At 38.7% G+C, this 16,248-nt stretch overlaps 1 protein-coding gene across 1 annotated transcript in view; it reads right to left on the reverse strand.

Moving 5' to 3' along the window:
- The window catches only part of masp1 (mannan-binding lectin serine peptidase 1), a 247,786-nt gene extending 241,153 nt beyond the window's left edge, over positions 1-6,633 (reverse strand). The window contains exons 1-2 of the mRNA XM_039765749.1: positions 6,515-6,633; positions 3,860-4,082 (exon numbers count right to left, since the gene is read on the reverse strand). Of these exons, the coding sequence (XP_039621683.1) occupies positions 3,860-4,082; positions 6,515-6,519 (228 nt within the window). The 5' untranslated portion in view covers positions 6,520-6,633. The remainder of the gene's footprint in view (positions 1-3,859; positions 4,083-6,514) is intronic.
- Positions 6,634-16,248: the final 9,615 nt, after the last annotated feature.

Raw genomic sequence — 16,248 nt, forward strand, 5'->3', positions numbered from 1 at the left:
TTTCTTTTCTGTATTATGTTAATAATAAATGCTTTAGTGTTAATTATCCACCCTGCTTTCTAAAAGAGAAGGCCAAAGAGGTGGGTCTACCTAATAATGCATCTGATGGGTTGGCCCCAGCTCTATAAAAGCTATAGGTTTAGAGTACACTGAAACTTCAGCATTGTGGTCATGATCCATTTTCTGCTTTTGTGATTTATGCTACAGTTTTTTGGATTTCCTGGATTTTTGACGAGTGTTCTTGTTTAAGGTATTGTCTTTGTTGTGTGATATTGGATGTGTTTGCTGCAGGTTTCAATTTTTGCTTGATGGAGTTTGCTGCTTTTGGCTGCCACATCTTTAATGTATTTTAAAAAAAGACAACCTTTCCTAGAGTTACACATCACAAGCACCTAACCAGGAGATAGGCAGATTCTATGGAATACACATATAGTAGACCACATTAGACCCCTGCGAAGACGCGGTTCAGGGTTTGCGGCCTCAGTCATTCACAAATCTTTCCTTAGAACCTAACTAATAATTGTTAGTGGAAACTGCAAATATCCTCCACAATTTTTCATGGCTTTTTTTGTGGCAATACTGCACTGTAGAGAGAACAGGAAGCAACCATAGAGGAAAATGCGGTTTGGGAGGGTGAAAGTAGCCAATCCGAGAGTGTACTCTACTGGAATTTGAAACTGTAACTCCCAGCAGTCCCTGCAGTGGCTCCGATTCGTCTTCTGCTGAGGGTGCAGGGGCTGCTGGGGTCAAAAGAAGTCAGCGCGGCTTTTAAAAAGGGGGCCGGTGACCAAAAGAAAAAAAAGTTTTTATAATTTGTGTTTCAAGTTCCCATCTCTCTGCCTGCCTTCTATTGGGTTACCTGTACTTATTCGTTTTGTCCTGGATCGTTTCATGGTTGGGGTCTGGATTGTCTGCTGTCTACCTGTATACATGAGGACTGTAAGTGGATTCATTGCTATCCTGCGAAGAAAGGAGCACACCTGAACCTGTCCACCCGTCTTCAGCATTTCAGAAACTACCGGTAGGACTATCTTTACATTCCCATTCAATTTGTGGATCTCTGGACTATCTATCTTCATCATTACATTTCATCCGTTGCCGTTTTTCATGGACTTTACTGTGTGTGTTTTGTTGGTGCTTTGTTGTATTTAATGTAGAATCACTGTAAGGGGAACAGGGTGGTATCATTCTTTTCATTACATTCTTTATTTGCTGTTTGATTACCGGTTTGCTTTGTTTTTGTCTATGTTTGTGAGTGCGTGCGGGTCGGGTCAAGGCTGGGTACATCCCTGGAATCTCCACCATAAAAATAAATAAATCACCATCTTCTTGACGGTGTGAATCATGGCGGCACCGGACTGCTACAGCTTTATTCATTTCTCCTTGCTGCTGATTGACTGCTGCCCCGTGACGCATCTCCAGCTGAGTGTTCTTCAGCAACCGGCTATAGTCGTTTCCCAGTGCCATTTGCCAGCACGTAGGAGCCGATTATATTTGGCGACGTACATTCATTGAACGCCGCAAAGGCTATTGTCGGTTCCCAGTACAATTTACCAGCACACCGGAGCTGATCAGTCAGTGCCGTATGTTCATTGAGCAGCCAGCTCATGACTACTGCCGGCCCCTGCACCACTGTAGCCTCACTGTCTCTGGGATTGAGCCACTGCACTAGACTAACCTGCCAGCGTCAGCGTTTACCTCTGTGTGCTTGCGTGCAGCCAGTTCAAGCGCAGTTGGCTCTGTGATTTACTGAATTTCATCAATGGCGTCAGTTGCATCTTGTAAATATTGTTCCAGTAGTTTTTTTAAATAGTTTTTACAGTTCATTGGCAGTGTGTACAATGATCAGTGTTGCAGTAATTGTAATGTTCTTTGCATGACAAAAAATGTGTTCCATTAAAATTTCACTTTTTCTTTGTGAATTGTGATGCTTACTTAAAAAGTGCAGCAAAAAAGTATTTGGCCTCCAGGGATGCATTTTAACCCCCAAGTATGTGGCAGTTTAAGGGTTAAAGCCCCAAGATGCCGTCGAAACGCCCGGCACCTTCTAAGGCTTCTGGCAATGAAAACATGCTTGCATGAATTACAGTAAATATAGCGGTAACATAGGTATTTTACATTCTAGCACTGCGGGTGACATATCAGTACAGTACTGTACAGTATACGGGTTTACCTTTACATTCGTTTTTTTAGGTAATGTATTAAGCTGATTTCGAAGGTGTGCTGTATTATATAGACATACATAGTAAAAATACAATTTATTAACATGGTCAAGTCTATAATTAATCTAAAGAATATGAATAAGAAATCAACTAATAATAATTAATATCTGAACTGTACCCTGACGACAAGCAGGTTCTTGTCTTTCATTTGACATATGTTGGGATTAGCATCTGTGCCAACAATGAATTAGAAGTGTTGAACTGGTTTGATTTAATTTTACAAGGTGTGCTTTGAGGTTTCTAGCTCTCTTTTGATTCTTATGGAATCTCCTGTAAATCCAGGAGGAGTTAGTTTTATTAAGTTTTATTTTAGCCTAGTAAATCAGACTAGGAAACATTCATAAATCGTTTAACATCAAGAAAGCTAGGATTCTTAAGAAACATATTTGACATTTTTTACAAGCAAATACCTAGTAACCTAAAGAAAGAATAAAGCATTATGGCTTCATTCTAACAAACTGAGCTACAGCAGATGTATTGAGTGATTTCCTCTTGTTTGCAGATTTATTTATGAAGTTCTGTGTGCTCATCCAAAATATACTCTTAATGACTGCTTTTAATGTGTTTTATTACTGTATACCTGGCTGTGGTCAAAATTATTGCATGCTAATATCTGATTAGTCAGTGTAACTTAAATACTGCCAATAGCCTACTTTACCTCAAAAACACCAAAAGATACAGGGTAATTAAAAAAATAAAATCAATATATGCATGTGCTATCCCAAACTTAATAACACCAACAGGCTGAAGAAAGTATATCAAAATGCATTTTTTGTATAACTTAAAAATCAAGCACTTTAAAAGTCCTGTAATTATAATATTTTTAAAAAACTTTTTGCTCTTATTAATTTCTAAACTAAAATAAAATAGTGAATGTCAATATATGCACAGTAAGAATAATGCTTTACACTTTTTTCCACTGTATATAAATGATCAATAATGAGATAGGGGGGAAAAAAACATACCAACTGAAAATAAGCTGTTATTTTGCTACAATATGACTTTTTCCCCTGACAGTTTTTTTACTGCTTCTAATTTTATAATGAATATTATTATATTTAAATTGAATTATGTATCCATCCATTTTCCAACCCACTGAATCCAAACACAGGGTCATGGGGGTCTGCTGGAGCCAATCCCTGCCAACATAGGGCACAAGGCAGGAACCAATCCTGGGAAGGGTGCCAACCCAACGCAGGACACACACAAACACCAAGCACACATTAGGGCCAATTTAGAATCGCCAATCCACATGTCTTTGGACTGTGGGAGGAAACCAGAGCGCCTGGAGGAAACCCACGCAGACACGGGGAGGACATGCAAACTCCACGCAGGGAGGACCCAGGAAGCGAACCCAGGTCTCCTAACTGCGAGGCAGCAGTGCTACCACTGCGTCACCCTAATATGTATCCATTCATTCATTTTCTAACCTGCTTGGGTCATGGGGGGTTTTACCTACTATGGTGGCACTTTTCACAAGGTAAGAAAGTTTTCTAAACCTTTTATGTTCAAGTTTTCTTTTATTCTGGTATATTCATTAACAAAGAACCAACAGGTTTCATATGTTGATCTACTAATTAAAATCTTAATGTACATACATAAGACATTTATGTAAAAATAAAACTCTTCCCTCTTACCTTCACGTAATCATATTCACAGAGGTAAGATGGCTCTAAATCAAAATGCATGAAGTACAACTTGATTTTAAATCCATCTGGGACAGAGATATTCCAGGAGATGTCAGAATCTCTAGGGTAAGAATCTGGGAAATTGGGAGACTGGATTGAGCCATACATTCCACTGAGTTCCACAGCATTAAAGTGAGGCACAAGCAAGCATAATGCCAAAATATGCAAATATCTGTTAAAAAAAATGTACAAACACAGAATCATGACAGAGAATTAGGACTACTTATAAACGAACAACATTTATCAAGACTTCACTAAATTTGAGAAGAACTGCAGTTTAATGCTGTTATATATTGTAAAATATTTAATTGAAGCTATTACTGAACACAGAATAATTGGAATTACTCTTAAAATACAATTAGGCCCAAGTTTATTTTAGCTTTTTAGTATGAATGAATCTGCACCTAATCACTTAGATATTTATACTCCATTAAAATGTGCCCCTCCATCTGCATGCCATATTATCAATGTAATCATCATAAATGTAAAATATTTTGAGCAGAAGGTTTAATGTTTAAATGTATTACCTGTATAATTTGCTTTGCTGTACTGTTTATGAAAAAAGAAAAACTCTGCCACTCTGAACTTAAGTGAATAAAGTCAGGAAATTAATGTACAGATGAACCGCTTTATTTTCCTAATGTATGTATGTATGTGACAACTTTCACTCATTCTTCAAGTATATAACCAAATACTTATTTTATTCATCTATAAGGTATTGCCAACTGCCTTCAATGGCTGCAGAAATACTTCATTAAGATTATTAATGGTAGCATGAACCATTTTATTTCACTAGATTTGCAAATATTTACATGGAATGAACATCATGTTTTTATGAGCATGGCTCCTTATATTACAAGGACAACAAGCTTATTTTATGATCATCTCCAACTAGGTCTACTCACTATTACAGCTCTAACACAAAATTTAAGCATTTTATATTTAAATTGCTTGCTCCATATAAGCCTGTGCAACAGCTTGTACCCATTAAAATTAATCACCTGATTTACTTGATATAAACCTGGGCAACTGCTTAAATTCAGTAAAATTGATTAACACTCTCATCAGTGCAGTGAGCTATTGATTCAGTAATATATTATTTTGATATTTGTCCATTCATCAATTAACATACATCATCCTCACCAGGGCTGTAGGGGCTGGAGCCTATTTATTGTTTGTTTGTTTTTTTTTTTTTTAAATATAACTTAGGGTGGCCCGGTGGAGTTCTGCTGCCTTGCAGTACCAGGAGAATGGTTTTAAATTGTACTTTGGTCATTCTCTGCCTGAAGCCTGCACATCCTCCTTTGGCATCCATGTTGTTTCTTCCTATAAGAGTTCTTGTTTTCCTCCCACATCCCAAATATGTTAGTTTTGGGCTTGTTAAGATTTATGCTATACAGATTTGGAAATGGATAGATATGCATTATTTTTCTTTACAGATTTGTGAGACATCTTATTATAATAGATTTTATTGGAAGGGATAGAGAACATGCATTATTTTTAACTTGTTTGGCTAGATTCACTGTAAAACTTAAATTGTGCTATCCTAGATTACATTCATTGTAATTGCAATTATACAGTGCCTTGAATATATTAAACATTTTATTAATTTCACTTTAATAAAGACTGTAAAACGTTTTTGTTATCAGTGCATGCATCAAGCTCATTTCATGCATTATACCTCACTGTGCGCAATTACCTCCAGTCTACACTGAAAAAAGCACTCTGTAACGCTCTGCTAACAAAACACCTATTAAACCTATTAAAATAATTTTAAACGACATCTATGTGCAGGATAAGAAGACTGCGCAAAAGTCAAACAAACCTTTATCTATAAAACCAAACCAGACCCTTTCCAGCTACCCTTTTTCTGCAACTTATATATCCTCTACAGAGACACAGTAAAAAGCGCATTTTTTAATTACTCCAAATGTCAAATGCATGTGACTGCATCCTTTGTAATGGCCATATGACTACTTGGCAAATGGAAAAATGTAGTGCAGGCTTTGAATGACACAAAATACGATGCTCCACATTTTTAGTTTCAACTCCAAATCATATACAAATAAAACAGACAATGCAATAATACATCCATTTTCAGACAATCGGCTCTTCTCATAATAAACTATGTAGTGTATACAATGGCATCTTTTAATTTTGGTTGGTCTTTGATACCCATTAACATCCGTGATATCAAAACGGATCTAGAAGCCACAGACTAACCTTTTCACTGGTAATCAATAGTACCACACAAATTGCCTGTTGTCTCCTGGGGAACTTCTTTAAATAAAACCTTATTAGTCTCGCAACTATACACCTTTACAAGTCAACCGATAGTATTCCACGTCTAGTGTGGCTCCTACAGCTATACATATTGGCCCTCACGTCGCACTAAGCCTGCCCTTTCTATCTCCAAGCAGTGACCTGTCTACCGCGCTCTCACTTGGTTCATACCGGCGTGTCAACTATCCCGTCCATACTGCGGACCCAATTATTATTCCTTATGTTCAGACTATCATTTTACTAGTTTGAACGGGCAGAATGAACAACGAGCTACCAGAGAACATGCAGCATTTTGACTCTGTCGTGTTCGCGGGAACTCACCCCATCGCGACGGCGCTTGGTCTCCGACTGTCTAGGCGTCAAATGTGTAGGCTGCTTTCGGACGTCTGAGCCGCACGCGAAGTGCACTAGCAGTAGTCGCGCTACCCAAACTCTTCCAGCCTCCGTGCTCCGCCCCTCCCATTCAGGCGAATCACATACACGTCGCGCACCTGCTTTGACACGCTCCCCCTTTCCAGGCTGTTGCATGCGATGCCTTTGTGTCGTACTGCGCGACACCGCTCCCCCAAAATACCAATCAAGCAATAAGTAAATAAAATAAAAACAGAAGCAAGATCTAAACATATCCACGACAACAGAGGATCTCATAAGGTTTGTATTATCGTGTCAATTCTTGCGAAGTAAGTAAATGCTGTAGTGATAAATTACTAACGTAGATGGTCTGTACTGAGTAGCTAAACATGAGCACCACTAAGTTAAAGTGAGTCATAATTACGGTATGTAATGAGAAACAAATGTAGAAAAGCCTAGCCAATAAACAGTAACCTAGCCAGTAAACAGTAAGTTAATAATAACAATCAAACTTCTCGGCAGTAGGACATTCCTGTCAGCCTAGATTATCATGGGCAGACAAGCTCCCGCCTAATTCAATGTATTCCGTTCTTGTTGCAAACAATAATGCATCTCATGATGTAAAACTTTGTCCTTGTGTTCCCTTTCAACCTTTAATCTCAATTAGGCTCTTTTTTATTACATATTTATTTATGAAATTAAAAGTCTCTTATGAAGATGTCTTAACCAGGCTGAAGTAAACATGTGACTCATCTGCCATCCTCTATGAAAATTCATTACGTTATTCTGAGATCTCTGACCGCAAAAACGCAAGTATAGAAAATTGATGCATTAGTATTTGGAGTTAGCTTAGCTCGGAGATATGCAGGTAGATGAGCTATGGTGTTCTGGATAATGGACTATCTGTCAGACAAGTTGCAGTTTTTGAGACTCAAGGACTGTGTTTCTGGTATGGATGTGAGCAACACTGAAACACTACAAAGAACAGCCCTGGCACCTTTTCTTTTCACTCTATTCACCTCCGACTATAAATAGAACACCAGGTCATGTCATTTACAGAAATTCTCAAATGATAATGCACTTATGGGGTGTATTAGTAAGCCGGTTGAAACAAGAGTATACGGGTCAGGTGGAGAACTTCAGAAAAACCAAGGGACTAGTTATTGACTTTTACTGCACCAAAGAGCCTCTATATGCAGTCACTATTCAGGGAAAGGATGTACAGTAGAGGTGATACACTCAAACCAGTAGGGTCTTGTAACACAATAGAATTATATAAAAAAGGGCAGAGCAGTTTTTTTTTTTCTCTGGAGACTGCATTTTTTTATGTGAGCAATGACATCCTTTACATCTTCTACAACTATGTGATGGCCAGTGCAATTTTCTATGGTGAGGTGTGCTGGGCTGGTAACATCACTTCAATAAACTAATTAAAAGGGCAGCCTCAGTTATGTAATGTACTCTCGACTCCCTGGACGTTGTGGCAAAAGGAGAAAATTCAAACAAAACTTGATGTCATTATGAACAATGCTGCACATCTGCTCTCTGAGACACTAAAACTGAGAACTTTCACCCAACGAATTACTCACATGAAGTGTGTCAAAATTCTACTGGAGCTCCTTTATCCCAACACCAATATACCTGCATAATGCCTCATTGTTACTGCCAAAACAGAAGTTTCTTTTTAAAATGTCTTTCTTTTATGTTATTCTGGTTCATTTTCAGACAATATTGTATGTGTAAGTATATTTAACTATTTATTTTAAAAGCTTCTGTAAAAAGCCAGATTTACCCCAGAGGACAAAAAGTTCTATCTACGTATTTACAGACTGTCATCAAATATTTATCAATTTAATTCAGTATCACATTTATTGTTATAGCAAACTTCAGAATGGAGAAAACATATTGAGTGTATGCTATAGATTTACAAATATAAAATATCCATCAATTATGAAATCAGCTTAATTAATCACCAGCACAAGATCATACCACAGCCTCTTTGGACAGATCACACATAGACACATTGATACTGTGCTAGTAGCCAATTAATCTAACGGACATCTTAGGAATGTGGAAGGGAAATTGCAATATGCAATATTCAACAAATTTAAATAATAAAAAAAGAAAACAAGTCAAATGTACATTTATATTAATATCAAAAAGGAGGGAGGAAACGCCTGAAATCCAATTTTTCTTTTACTTCCAAATTTGGAATTATGGAATTACCACTTTCATAAACAGAAACAAAATTTAGGTCAGATTAATTAGTTGGAGAAAACATCATAAAACAATGGCAATTTTTCAATGGATTTTAAATTTCACATTGATTAAACATCTTTCAAACTTGTTGTAGTCTACCTCCTAGGCAAAAAAAAATGAAAACTGGAAATAATTATTGACAGCTAGACATAATAATTGCCACAACTGTTTTACAAAAACAACAAACAGACATTTTTGCATTATGATAAGACTAGCAAACAGCTGTGGCCTTCTGTGTCACAAATTGGCTAAGCCTAAGTTTTTGGGGTTTTCGTTTTCAATTTTTAGTAGATCCTATTAAAAAACACACACACATACAAAACACTCTGCAAACAGACACTCAGTCTTGCTTCACTCAAGTTTTATGCAGGTTTTTAAAAAAAAAAAAAGTTGATATTGTTTGCAGCATTTACGTCAACTAAGTTTCTTTTGAATTTAATGGTTGACAGATAATTGTTTTTCTTTCTTAAACTAAATTAGTCAAGCACAAGGAACAACATACAGTAATCCCTCCTCGATCACGGGGGTTGTGTTCCAGAACCCCCCGCGATAGATGAAAATCCGCGAAGTAGAAACCATATGTCTATATGGTTATTTTTATATATTTTAAGCCCTTATAAACTCTCCCACACTGTTAACATTATTAGAGTCCTCTAGACATGAAATAACACCCTTTAGTCAAAAGCCCCTCTGCTCACACCCCCTCCTTCAGGCGCAGAGAATGTCAGAGAGAGTGAGAGAGACAGAGAAAAGCAAACAATCAAGCACCGCATGGAAAGCATATCGTATATCATTGAGGAGTTTTATTTAATACATAATACATGCTCTGATTGATTAGCTTCTAAGCCATCCGCCAATAGCGTCCCTTGTATGAAATCAACTGGGCAAACAAACTGAGGAAGCATGTACCATAAATTAAAGACCCATTGTCCGCAGAAATCCGCGAAGCAGCGAAAAATCCGTGATATATATTTAGATATGCTTACATTTAAAATCTGCGATGGAGTGAAGCCGCGAAAGTCGAAGCGCGATGTAGCGAGGAATCACTGTAATTCTATACTAGATTTCAAAGCAATGTTTTCTAATCTATACTCCTGTGAAGTTAATACATACAAAAATGTGTAAAATCCTTGCCACAAATCAGCCACTATTCTAAACACTTCAAGTGGCTAATTTTATGATCTGTTAGTCTGGAATGATATTTAGTGTGACTATTAGGGGGGCACTGCAGCCTCCCAAACAAGATACAATAAAACCCAAACACTTTATGCTCAAAGGCTTTTTATTGATCCCCAACACTTTCTTCATAAGAATAATAACCAAAAAACACACCAAGCACAATTCTTCTTCCTTCTCCAAGAGCATAGCCTACTGCCTTTCGACTCTGACTCTTCAAACTGAGGCAGCTGGCTTTCTTTTAAAGTTGGCTTAGGGGCTGCTTCCAGTCTCTTCTCAAAGTCACTAGGAGTCATATAGAACCAGGGCAGTCCTCCCCAGTCAGCGTCCTCTGGAGGTCAACAAAGACCCCAACAAAGTTGTGTTTCCGGACTCTATTTCTCATGCAACCTTGTGGGTCTTCTAATCGTAGTTTAGCCAAGAGGAACACCGCCATCTGCTATGTGGGGGAATGACCTGCTCCTGATATGCCCATTCTTCCTGTATCAGGTATGAAGCCTTTCTGTATCCTAGCCAGGATGCCTATCCTCTGTTCTGGGCAACCACATTATTTATATCATTTGAAGAGCTTTCTTATGCTTTTTAATTTTCTCAATGCCTGCTATATGGAAGCTTTTACTTTTTATTCTTTATGTATGCTAGAATTGATGGCATGCAGATTTAACATAATATGTGCTATAATTAAACTATGATCAGTTTCTTTACTCAAAGTACCTTTGTTTTGAGATAAACGTCTATAGCTACAGTACAAGGTACAGTATGCTATGTTCATAAAATACACAGAATGAGTTGCTCTATACTGGCATGAAGAATAGCATCTGTGGTTTTCTGTACATAAATTTCATTATCATTATGTAGTGTCATTTAGAAGCCATGCAGATTAATTGTAATTCAATGCAAAATTATTTCATTTAGAGATGTGATAAGTACATTTTCAAAATACAGAAGTACTACAAGCAATCATTTAAGTGAACATATGTTCGTGGGATTTCCTTTTGCCTTTTGCAATTTTGAAAAGTATTAATGTCACTAACCAGAATAGTTTAAAGTTTGAACAATTCCCAGCTGATTAAAGATTACGAGAAAAATAAGTGACAGAGCAGTCCCTTGGTAAAGCTCAGTTAGGTAAAGGATTACCAGATTAACTTAAGTTTTGCATTTTACATGTATCTCAGAATATCTTAAGCAGTAACTTGTGACAGATTGTCTTTAAAAAAGCATAATGTACTTGATTCAGCATTAAAATGCAGAATGTAAAAACATATTTTTAAAACCCATCTTTACAAATCATTCACAGTCCACCTTTACAAACAGTTAATTTTTTGACTTGTAAAATATCAAATTTGGAAAAATAAAAAAAGTAATGTTAAGTTTATTTTAAGGTAGATTTCAATAAGTAAACAGACATCAGACTTTGAGCTTACCATGATGTCATTAACCAGAACAGTTTTATTTCCCAACAAGTGAATGTTCAGTAAACAACATTTTGAAAGGCTATGATGTTCAGACACAGGTTTTGCATTCAAAGATTTATTTAAGAACTATCATTAAGTTACATTTTGAGTGTGGTACACCATAACATATTATTTACTATAGAATAAAATAGAATACAATTTTGTGACAGTCTTACAAAGCTAAAATAAAACTGTTTTCAGAGTATATAGTTTTAAACATTTTCAGGAATTACAATTGTTCACCAAGCGGCAAACATATATCCTGGGGACAAATAATGTTGTATTTATCTATTTTCTTTGCATCAACGGTGATAGAAACTTCTACCATAATTATGTTAGCAGATGCAAAAGAAACCTCTTTGATTGGGCTGGCTGGGTTTCTGACTGGGCTATCATAGGTCCATCTATATTTTCACCATTGCTGCACAAAGATTTCATTTTTATGGTTGTTGTGCTGATGATGCCAGTTCCAGCATCCAGAAGAATGTCACTTCCGGTTCAGACGCCCAGAAGAACGTCACTTCAGGCACACAGGCTGACGTCAGAAGGGCAACACTTCCAGTTCCCCCACATCACTTCCGGTATGATCCCTTAAAGCCCCCATCTTTTCCAACCCTTTCAGTTCTGTTTTGGACTCAGTACTGTCAACAGCTCTGCGCTATTTAAAAAAAACATTTGCAGCCAGGAATATTATACGGGTGGCTGACCCAAACCTAATATATACACGCACCTATATATGTACATATATATATATATATATATATATATATATATTGTGGAGCCGACCTGGACACAGACAGGCAGACATGTTTCTCAACCACCACACGTTTATTTACAATATTTACAAATATTAGATTGGTCACACAGACCCAATTCAGTGCACAAAACACCCCAACACACTCAGTCCTGGCCACAAATGCCTTTCTTCGGGCCACCTCCTCGTGCCTCGTCCTGCTTCCACCCGACTTCAGCACTCAATGAATGGAGACGGCCCCTTTTAAACAGTCCCCGGATGAGCCCCAGGTGTTCCCGGCATTCCTCCTCTGGCCACGCCCCAGCGTGGCGGAAGTGCCGGCTGTCCTCCCGACAGCTCTCCGGGTGCCGTCCTAAATCTTCCCCCGAGCACTTCAGCCACACCATGACAGGTAACAGGTCCCCAAGGCATTGGGGCGCCTCCTGGCGGTGACCACAGGCCCCTACAGGGTGGAGCTTCCATGCCCTGTACCCGTGGCCCCCAGAACAACCAGGAAGGCGGCCCCCACATGATCCAGGGTGAGCTCTGACCCTCTTCCGGTCCCTCACGGCGTCCCGGCCGGGTCGTTGCCCCTGGCATCCCTGACAATATATATATAGTCGTAGTAGGGGGCAGTAGTGCTCCCTTGAACCCTCAGGTACCACGCCAAACACCTGGTAAAATTGCCACAATGATTATATTTATTATAATAATGTGCACCAAGCACCCTCCACTCCACTATATTTATAAATCACAATTACAATAACCAATCAATAATAATCACAATCCTCCACTCCCAGACGCATTGCCCTCCTACCACCCAGCTCAGCTCAGTGTCTGGGAGTTCCCAGAGTCCTTTTATTCCTCCTGACCCGGAAGTCTTTCTGCCCAACAGTTCCACAAGTCCTTACTCCTTCCGGGTCAGGGTAAACAGTACTTTTCTTCACCCCGGAAGCCCGTCGCTCTTCCTGTGACGAACTTCCGGTCATGGTGCCCAAATGAGTCCATTGGCCTCCCGACAGCGACTCCCAGTGGCCCCCAAGGTATCCAGCAGAGCTGTGAATAAAAACTACATAGTCCATGAGGCCCTGCTGGAATTCGGGGCCCGTATATGCTCTCGGGAGAGCTCCTCCTAGCGGCCAGGGGATGAGGGCTGGAGTAAAATGCCAGCAATCCACCACTATATATACACACATACACATAATTACATATATATTATCACATAATCAGTTAATTGATACTGACAAACTCCTTCTTAAATGTAAATATACATGCACTTATAAGTTTTAATGATTTTTAATCATTAATTTCGCTACAGCTTTTTTGCTGTTAAAATATATATTTTATATCTTCAATGTATCAGCTAGACAGTATTAATTCTCAAGGTGTAATTATAAGTGTGGATTACCATTTTAATTATGTAGTACAGTAGTTGATTTTTACCAAAATATATACTGTACTAGCAAAATACCCGCGCTTCGCAGTGGAGAAGTAGTGTATTAAAGAAGTAATGAAAAAGAAAAGGAAACATTTTAATAATAACATAACATGATTGACAATGTAATTGTGTTGTCATTGTCATGAGTGTTGCTGGCATATATATATATATATATATTGTAAAAGGCGCTATATAGCGCCCGACCTGGCACAGACTTACACAGAGGCACATGTAAAACAAATAGGTTTTTTATTTCTTTTCTTCAGCCGTGGGGCATGCCTTCCCCGTGTCCCACAGGCCCAACACAGTCCCAAAAGCACAAAACAGACTTTATACAACCCTTCCTGGTACTACCACTCCTCCCAGGCAACCTTGTCCTCTTCCTCCCGATTCTGGCCTCGAATGAAGGAGGGTTTGCCCTTTTATGGTCCACCCGGCAGTGCTCCAGGTGCCTGACCAGCTGGTCTTAATTGCATCTCCGGGTGGGGCTGGGAAGTCGTCCATTGTGGCGGCTGGCTCTCCGCAGCACCCCCTAGCGGCCACCCCATCTCCCAACCGGGCTGTGGTGGACTCCATCTCCCATGGAGCCACGGGGGAGACTGAGGAAGGACCCACGGCCAGGGAGGCTGCCCCCAGGCGCCCCCGGGGGAGGCATTGCACTGTACATGGTGGCTCCCCAGGGACATATGCAGCAGAGGCGTGGGACCCGGCTGTCCATCACAATATATATACACACATATAAACATATATATACATATACATACATAGATACATATATATATATACACATATACAAATATATACATATATACAGTATATACATATACTAGCAGAATACCCGCACTTCGCAGCGGAGAAATAGTGTGTTAAAGAAGTTATGAAAAAGAAAAGGAAATATTTTAAAAATAACGTAAGATGATTGTTAATGTAATTGTTTTGTCATTGATATGAGTGTTGTTGTTATATCTCTCTCTCTATATATATATATATATATATATATATATATATATATATATATATATATATATACCTGTATATATATATATATATATATCAAAAAATACCCACGCTTGGCAGCGAAGTAAAAGAAAAGGAAACATTTTAATAATAACGTAACATGATTGACAATGTAATTATTTTGTCATTGTCATGAGTGTTGTTGGCATATATATATATATATATATATATATATATATACTAGCAAAATACCCGCGCTTCGCAGCGGCGAAGTACTGCATTAAAATTTTATTAAGAAGAAAATTTAACCTTTTTAAACTGAGGGAAAATATGCCAATAATTATTTGTTAAGGATCTCTTTGTATACCATGTTGTCAGTTCGGCCCTCCGGTTGTAAGATGACCAAGCTGTGCGCTGAGCTTACTCTTGAGCATGCAACTTACAGTTGGCCATGTGAACAGTAATCTTGTCTCAAATGTCACAGCTTGGATTGCTGCTGTCATAATCAGTTTGAGTTTCATGGTTTGTTTCAATTATGACAGTATTTGCAGGATTTGTTGTATTGAAGTGACATTCGGCATCTGTCAAGCGTTGTAAACACACAACCGGTTTCAGCGATAAAATCACATCCAGCTTTTGAGAGTTTAAGCATTCATAAACATCAAAGTGTCTACTACTGAAATCGTCACCTGTGAATCTAAGATGTTTAAGAGGCATTGGCGGTTGTCGAAAGGTGTAAAATATTTGGCCATTTCAGTACACTTGAAAGCAACAACCGAACAATTCAGCGGCAGCCATCAACTCACATGCAGAACCATAGGTGAAGGGCTTAAGCATTTCACTCTTATAGTGCTACTGTGTAGTATAATTATCTCCTGTACTGTCATCAGTCCACACCTTGAACCTGTCCCAGTCATTCAATACATAAGACACAATGTTCCTCCGGATATCAAGAGTGAGCCTGATATGGCCGTGCAATATGTAACAAAGAGAATGGAAAAGGTAGGTGGTATCTCCGGGCATGGAAACCACTCGGTAAGTGATAGTTCTTTGATCAATAGTGATCATCTCGATAGACATGGTAACGGGGGTTGGAATGATAAAGGAAATGGGTACCTGAGCAATGTAAAGTAAGTGTAAAATACCTATACAATAACTATAATTGTAATAAACAAACAATAAAACAGCGGATAAGCCGTGGATTAAACAAAAAGGCTGTAGTTATCAGTAGGGAGACGTGAATCCCGTGGCGAAGCAAGGAAGGGAATGTAGAGACTGGAGCGACGGACGGCCTTATATACGCAGGCAGCCAACAACGTGGGAGGCGTTGGGAAGGGGGACCCAACGCCGCCTCACACGGTGACCGAGCTGCAGGCTATGGACGTATATATGTACGTAAGTAGGATTCAGTTAGTGTTGGGAACCAGTGTACCAAATTTCTTGAAGATGGGCCCATAAGTAACAAATACTGTTGAAAAGTTCAATATGGCGGCTGACAGTGGCATCATACCACCGAAATAAGTACGTACATTGGTTTCAGTTAGTGCAGGGAAGCCGCCTACCAAATTTCGAGAGGATGGGGCCATAAATAAGAAAGTTCAACATGGCAGACGTTGTTGACCGTTATGACCATTACACGTAGAATTTCGAAATGAAACCTGCTTAACTTTTATAAGTAAGCTGTAAG

This window comes from Polypterus senegalus, chromosome 1 (genome assembly GCF_016835505.1).
Source record: "Polypterus senegalus isolate Bchr_013 chromosome 1, ASM1683550v1, whole genome shotgun sequence".
Classification (NCBI taxonomy): domain Eukaryota; kingdom Metazoa; phylum Chordata; class Cladistia; order Polypteriformes; family Polypteridae; genus Polypterus; species Polypterus senegalus.